The sequence below is a fragment of the Boleophthalmus pectinirostris genome, unplaced genomic scaffold, assembly GCF_026225935.1.
Source record: "Boleophthalmus pectinirostris isolate CB_2022bp ecotype Guang Dong unplaced genomic scaffold, ASM2622593v1 HiC_scaffold_4, whole genome shotgun sequence".
Lineage (NCBI taxonomy): Eukaryota > Metazoa > Chordata > Actinopteri > Gobiiformes > Gobiidae > Boleophthalmus > Boleophthalmus pectinirostris.
This window is the reverse complement of record NW_026571353.1, coordinates 40779949-40788115: the sequence shown is the minus strand read 5'-3', so window position 1 is coordinate 40788115 and position 8167 is coordinate 40779949. Positions and strand designations below refer to the sequence as shown.

Here is an 8167-nt window from a genome sequence, read left to right as displayed (position 1 = left end):
AACTGAAGGACACTTCACCAGGAGTTTTATTTTGGACTCTTGGGACATTTAAAGAGGACCTGAGGACCTGAGGACCTGATTCGGCTCATATGATAAAAGCAGATCAAATAAATGAACAGGATTAAGAGCATTAAGACCTTTAAAAACCTCAAAAGTACTTTAAAATCCAAGCACTTCCTGATTAGTCCTAGTTTAGTCCTGGTTTAGTCCTGGTTTAGTCCTGATCCTGGTTTAGTCCCAGTTTAGTCCTGGTTTAGTCCTGATCCTGGTTCAGTCCTGGTTTAGTCCTGCCTTAGCTCTGGTCCGGACTCACCTGTCGAAGAAGGTGGCCAGCAGTCTCCGGAGCAGGACTTTGTGTTTGACGCCCGCACACAGGTGACAGTTCATGAGCTGCCCGCGGGTCATGAGGACCCCCGACCCGGCCACCAGCTCCAGCTTCTCCCCGGGGTCCCCCTCCGCGTACAGCGCCGGGTGGCACCTGTACCCGATCTGACTCACCAAACTGGCCGGCAGGGCCATGTTGTCCCGGCCGATCAGAACGCAGGCGCGACGCTCGTTGGCCAACGGCAGCGGCAGCATGTCCAGCTTCTCCGGGACTGTACAGACAAACACGACAAAAATCAGACACGAGCCACCGAAAAAGTCACCCAAAACCCAGAGTGTCCCAGTTTTTGATTCTGAAAATCTGATCACCCTAATTTACTGTGGAAAGTCATTCTCTTGTCTAAGAAAGAGTGTTTTTTTGTTTTTTTTATTAGCACTGTGGTATTAGAACTGGTGAGTCTGTTCTTTGGTATCAAACTTAGGGTTATAATGAATCTGTGTGTCATTCGTTCATTTGTTTTTCAATATAAAACCAACAACTGTTAACACAGATAATGATTTGTTTTTTCAGTTTTTGATTTTGTGTTTAAATGAAGAATGGAAAAAATGGATAACGACCATTTCCCGTTTATGTGACGTCCATGACTGCGATGTCGGACTTTTGCACTGTATACGGACTGAACCAGGACTGATCCAGGACTGATCCAGGTCCAGGACCAGAGCGGGACCAGAGCGGACTCCGAGCTTTGACTCCAAGCCTCCGCGGGGTCCGAGCCTCAGCTTCGAGCTCCGGCCCTGCTGTGGACTCTGAGCCTTCAGTCTGGTCCCGGTCTGGTCCTGGACCTGGATCAGTCCTGGTTCAGTCCGTATGCGGTGCAAAAGTCCGACATCGCAGTCACGGAAGTCACGTAAATGGGAAACGGCCGTTATCAGTTTTTTCCATTTTTCATTTAAACACAAAATCAAAACATGAAAAAACGAATCATTTTCAGTTTTTCATTTTGGATTTGGAGACAAATAATGAAGAAAACTGTTGAAAAATGAATGAACGAATGACACGCGGATTATAACGGTACATGTGTAATCAAACCATTTTGGTACGAGACGTTTGGTTCGGTGCAGGGCTATGCAAGTGAATTTGTGCAGTTTGTGTGTGTTTACATTCGGCCACTACATGTGCAGCTACACGGAGACTCGAGCCGTTAATATTCACGAGGAATTCGTCTGTGATTGGGGCAGTGTTCAGCTGTTTACAATTAAATACTTGTCTGCTGCCCCCTGGTGGACTGTCCATGGTTTTCAGTAAATAACAGGCTCAGAGGAGATATTATCTGTTTCTGGAGAAGATTTGCCTAAATATTGTTATTGATTCTTCAATATGAACATTTACTTCTTTACGTCTTTATATTTTTACTTCACTTTGTAGAAAAATCATGTTAAAATAGTTTGTATCAAATTTGATACAGCAGGTTTTTGTGATTATGAACCTCATCATCACTATATCATATCCAATGTAACAACACACAGTTTTTAGTATTTCATAACTAAGACGTCACATGTCACCTTAAAAAATATGTTTTCAGTTTATTGCATAATGGTGGAATTTTGATCTTTACTTGACTTGTAAATAAATGAAAGGTCAGTGGTTTATTTGGTGTAACTGTCTCTTCAATTTTCACACACAAAATAAATAATAATCTATATTTTACTGATTCAGAGCATATAGAAGAGTCACTCATTTATTTTTGACATTTATTTATAATCATTTCACACACATGTACGGTGGGAAATGTAACGTACATCTGAGATGAACAAGGATTAAAACTGTTTTCTCTCCTTCCACATGGCAAAATAAAAATCATTCAGTTCAGAGATTCAAAAACAGAAAAGGAAGTGTTCAGAAAAGTTTCTCTGAGTTCTAAATGCATCAAAGAGAATTTAGTTGGGTCCTAAAATAAACATGGTTGTGTTCTGTAAAATGACCACGAAGGCCCAACGTATCAAATATGATACATTTGTTATTTATAAAATGGTTTGTGCTCTAATGTTGTTCCCTCCTCAAAAAACAGACCTGGAGTTGTGTTTTGTTTTATTATCAGTCTGTCTACATCTCCAAAGCTCCAAACGCTCTGTTCCACCTCGTGATGTCATGAAGTGGTCGTTCCGTTCAGAGTGAGTGGGAAGTTACCGTAGGGGTAGAGGTGCTGGTACAGGCTGGTGCTGACCGCGTTGGCGTAGAAATCATCGTCCAGCTCTTCCTCTGTGGCCTGAGGACTGGAGCCGGGACTGCAGCGCCCCCCTGGTGGCATCAGGAAGGACTGCATCTGAGCCACGCCCGCGCCCAGGTAACACAGAGCCCCGCCCCTCAGCTCGCCTCTGACGACAAAAACAGAAAAAAACAGAAAACAAGAGAAAAAGAGAAAAAGAGAGAGGTCAGAAGGTGTCCAGGCCCATTTAGATTCACCTGGACTTGTTTCAGACCCTCTCCAGACCGGTTCTGATCCAGCTCTGGTAAAGAAATTGTGCTTTCTAAAGTACTTTTCTAGCCGCATACTTTTACTTCTACTTGGGTAATATTTTTTATTGTAGTAATTGTAATCTTAAATCTTAAAAACATTATTGTATATCTAACAGGTTTCTCTGCTTTTTGAAAGCGCCAGATTTTGTGCATTATTTAATATTTTGTTATATTTTTGAACTAAGTCACTTTTTTGGTAGGAATAGAGAACCTGGAGTTATGACAGGAAGTCTGATTTCCCTGATTTTACGAGGTGACACTTTTGCACATCACTCATTATTTTAATAGATCTGTGATGTTGATGAGCCATAACAATAATTAGTTCCCACTGTAGTTTATCGTCTTGGCCTTGTCTCTCTCCATTGAGCTGTTACACTGACAGCGCCCCCTGCAGGTTGTGGCGACTCTTTATGCAGCGTTTTTCGTTTACAGATGTTTTCTTTTCATCGTTTTGTGTTTTGCGTCGTTTGACTTCGTGCTCGATGTAAAGTGCGCCCTACGTTTTGGGGTGAACAATAACAATTATGCTGCTGTCGCGGCCACGAGCGATGCCACCGTGTCATGTCAGCGGGCATCAGTCACTGACATGAGTGCCAGTGTGTTTGGAAAGAGAGCACAGTTTGAGAAACACGGCCCTGCACCTGTCGAGTATCTCACCTGTGGAGCGTCTCACCTGTCGTGTGTTTCACCTGTCGTGCGTCTCACCTGTCGTGCGTCTCACCTGTCGTGCGTCTCACCTGTCGTGCGTCTCACCTGTCGTCACCTGTCGTGCGTCTCACCTGTCGTGCGTCTCACCTGTCGAGCATCTCACCTGTGGAGAGTCTCACCTGTCGTGCGTCTCACCTGTCGTCTCACCTGTGGAGAGTCTCACCTGTCGTGCGTCTCACCTGTCGTGCGTCTCACCTGTCGTGCGTCTCACCTGTGGAGAGTCTCACCTGTCGTGCGTCTCACCTGTGGAGAGTCTCACCTGTCGTGCGTCTCACCTGGGCTCCGGCTCTTCCTCGGCGGGCGGAGTATCGGCTCTCTCCTGTTTGATCCGGCTCACGGACAGCAGCAGTTCCTCGGAGCTCAGGCAGGGCTGGTCCGGACTCTCCCTGTGGGGGGCGCTGTTCTGGGGGGCGGGCGCCTCGAATCCTCCCAGCTCCTCTGCCGACGTCTGGGGCAGGGTCAGAGGTCAGAGGTCAAAGGAATGAACTACCCATTTTTTATTTTTTTTTTTTACTTCTCTGCGGTTTAACTGTAACACAAAACATCTAGATCTCCATAAACCAAGTGTCATTCGTTCATTTGTTTTTCAAAATTAAACCAAAAATAAGAAAAAAAAAAAAAAAAAAAAAAAAAGTTTTTTCTTCATTATTTGTCTCCAAAAGCAAAATGGAAAAAAAAAAAACATAATGATTTGTTTTTTCAGTTTTCGATTTTGTGTTTAAATGAAAAATGGAAAAAACAGATAACGGACTGAACCAGGACTAAACCAGGACTAAACCAGGAGTGTCGGGACGGGTCCAGAGGTGCACCTGCATCGGGTGATCAGGACTGAGACCGGGACCAGACCGGGTCTTGTCCCAGACCGAGACCATACTGGGATCAGATCAGGACTGAGACCAGATCAGTCCTGGTTTATACCTGGTTTAGCCCAGGTTTAGTTCTGCAGTCCAGGTTTAGTCTTGTTTTAGTCCTGGTTTAGTCCTGGTCTAGTCCTGGTTTAGTCCTGGTACCTGTGAGTCGCAGCAGAGCGGGGAGGAGGAGGAGGAGGACGCGCTCTTCATCAGGAGTTCCATCCCTCGCTCCACGATGTTCTGGATCTGGAGGTACCCGGCCGTGTACATGAGGACGAGCTGCTCCTGCGGCGCCACCACCAGGCGACCCGTGTAACAGAACGACAAGATCTGCTCGAAACACGCCGGAGACACCGACGACGGCAACTCCAGCACCGACGGAGACTCTGAGGACTAAGACCAGAGACCAGAGACCGGGTCAGACCAGAGACTCTGAGGACTGAGACCAGAGACCGAGTCCCTGGACCAAGTCCAGAGGCTGAAGACTGAGACCAGGTCTGAACAGGTCTCTGAAGTGAAGTCCTGGTACAGTTCTTGGTTTAATCCTGGTGTAATCTTAGTACAGTCCTTAGTCTAGACTTGGTCTAGTCCTGGTGTAGTCCTGGTCTGGTCCTCGTCTGGTCTAGTCCTGTTCTGGTCTCACCTGTCTATGGTCCAACTCGGAGCTGAACAGGTCTCTGAAGTCTAGTCTTGGTACAGTTCTTGGTTTAATCCTGGTATAATCTCAGTACAGTCCTGGTCCTGGTCCTGGTCCTAGTCTAGTCCTGGTCCCGGTCTCCTCACCTGTATGTGGTCGGGCTCGGAGCTGAACAGGTCTCTGAAGTAGAGGGAGGAGGCTGCGAGGACGGCGCGGTGGGCTTTGAAGACTTGTCCCTGGACCAGGATGTGGACGTCGCAGTACTGCCCCGAGGCCCTCTGCTCCTCCAGGCTCCCCAGGACCGAGCTCCCGAAGTCGGGCACGTGCACCTGCAGCAGCCCCTCCGCCATCCTGGAGCTCCGGCCGCTCTGGGGCTGGACCACGACGGGACTGGACACGGTCTGGGTTTAGGTGTTCGGACTCGGTGGGTCTAAGGGTTTATCTCTGGGATCTTTGTGTGAAGGTCTGCTCCAGGTCCATGTTCAGTCCGGTTATGATCCAGGTCTAGATCTGAAAATGAGAGGCAGTTTGGTTAAAGTTCCTGCAGGGGGCGAAATCGAAAATTTAAATTAAAATTTTTATTTCATTAAAAATTAGGAAAATATTTTTGCATAGATGTTCTACCAGGACTAAACCTGAACCCAACCAAAACTAAACCAGGACTAATCAAGATCTAAACCAGGTCTAAACTAGGACCAAACCGGGACTAAACCATGATAATCCAGGTCTATACCTGGACTAATCCAGGACTAACCCAGGACTAACCCATGTTTTAATCGGGTCTAAACTAAGACTCAGCCAGGTCTAAACTAGAACTAAACCAGGACTAACTCATATTTAAACCAGGTCTAACCAAAGACTAAACTAAGGTCTAAACCAGCTCTAACCTAAGACTAAACCAGGTCTACACTAGGACTAAACCGGCACTAAACCATGATAAACCAGGTCTAAACTGGAACTAAACCATGACTAACTCATGTTTAAACCAGTTCTAAACCTGGACTAAACCAGGACTAAACCAAGACTAACCCATCTTTAAATCAAGTCTAAACAAGAACTAAATCAGGACTAACACATGTTTAAACCAGGACTAAACCGGGACTAAACCAGGACTAATCAAAATATAAAAAAAGATCTAAACCAGGACTATAGTAAGAGGGTTAAATCAGGACTCAACCAGGACTAAACCTGGACAAGACCAGAACTAAACCAGGACTAAACCAGGACTAAACCTTACCTTACAAGTCTTGGTCTTGGTCAAGTTTTGTGGAAACTAAATCAGGACTAATCAAGATGTAAACCAGGTCTAAACTAGGACTAAACCAGGTCTAAACTAAGAGTAAATCAGGTCTAAACTAGGACCAAACTGGGACTAAACCAGGACAAACTCATTGTTAAACCAGTTCTAAACCAGGACTGAACCAGGTCTAAAGTAGGACTAAACCAGGACCACTCTTATTAATCCCAGTCTATAAAAGGAGTAAATCAGGACTAAATCAGAACTAAACCAAGACTAAACCAGGACTAAACCAGGTCTAAACTAGGACTAAACTGGGACTAAACAAGGACAAACTCATTGTTAAACAATTTCTAAACTTAGACTAAACCAGGACTAAACCAGGTCTAACCCATCTTTAAACCAGATCTAAACTAGGACTAAATCCAGACTAAAATGTGATAAACCGGGTCTAAACTGGGACTAAACCAGGACAAACTAATCATTAAACCATTTCTAAGATCAGGTTTAAACCAGTTCTAAACCAGGACTAAACCAGGTCTAACCAATCTTTAAACCAGATCTAAACCAGGACTAAACTGGGACTAAACCAGGACTAAACTGGGACTAAACAAGGACAAACTCATTGTTAAACCATTTCTAAACCTGGACTAAATCAGCACTAACTCATGTTTAAACCAGTTCTAAACCAGGACTAAACCAGGTCTAACCCATCTTTAAACCAGATCTAAACTAGGACTAAATCCGGACTAAAACATGATAAACCGGGTCTAAACTGGGACTAAACTAGGACAAACTAATCGTTAAACCATTTCTAAGCTCAGGTTTAAACCAGGTCTAAACCAGGACTAAACCAGGTCTAACCCATCTTTAAACCAGGTCTAACCCAGGACTAAACTGGGACTAAACCAGGACTAAACTGGGACTAAACCAGGACTAAACTGGGACTAAACTGGGACTAAACCGGGACTAAACTGGGACTAAACAAGGACAAACTCATTGTTAAACCATTTCTAAACCTGGACTAAATCAGTACTAACTCATGTTTAAACCAGTTCTAAACCAGGACTAAACCAGGTCTAACCCATCTTTAAACCAGGTCTAAACCAGGACTAAAGCAGAACTAAACCAGGACTAAAGCAGAACTAAACCAGGACAAAATCAGATCTTCACTGAATTCACTGAGGAGGATATAGAGTTAATGATGCAGCATGCTTAGAATCAGGACTAAACCAGGACTAAACCAGGACTAAACCAGGACTAAAGCAGGTCCAGACGGGTCCTTACCTGAGAGGAGAGGTGCTGTGGTCCTGGCGCTGGCCGTGGTCCGGGTCCGGGTCTGGTTTTGGGCTGGATTTGATGGAGGGAGCAGACTGAGACAGGAGGAGACTGGGGGAGTTCATCTGAGGACAGGGCTAATGCGGCTAACTGTCTGCAGAGGACACCGGCAGCCAATCACAGCGCAGCGTTCGGGAGGAGGCCAATCACGGCGCAGCGTTCGGGAGGGGGCCAATCGGGGGAGCCGGAGCCGGATCAGAGCCAATCAGGGAGGAGGGAGGGAGGGAAACAGGAAGTGAAAGACTGTTTGTTTACGTTGAGATTTAAAATGACTAAACAGAACTAGACCAGGACTAAACCAAGACTAAACCAGGACTAGACCAGGACTAGGACTAAACCAGGACTAAACCAGGACTAAACCAGGACTAGACCAGGACTAAACCAGGACTAAACCAGGACTAGACCAGGACTAAACAGGACTAACCAGGACTAAACCAGGACTAAAGGCTAAACCAGGACTAACCAGGACTAAACCAGGACTAAACTAAGCCAGGACTAAACCAGGACTAACCAGGACTAAACAGGACTAAACCAGGACTAAAACCCAGGGACTA

The 8167-nt window shown here is 45.5% G+C and overlaps 1 protein-coding gene across 1 annotated transcript in view; it reads left to right on the top strand.

Annotated features, from left to right (window-relative positions):
- Positions 1–517: 517 nt before the first annotated feature.
- Positions 518–8167, top strand: part of ddx31 (DEAD (Asp-Glu-Ala-Asp) box polypeptide 31) — a 26901-nt gene continuing 19251 nt past the window's right edge. The window contains exons 1-3 of the mRNA XM_055161981.1: positions 518–598; positions 759–777; positions 1112–1135. Coding sequence (XP_055017956.1) covers positions 518–598; positions 759–777; positions 1112–1135 — 124 coding nt within the window. The remainder of the gene's footprint in view (positions 599–758; positions 778–1111; positions 1136–8167) is intronic.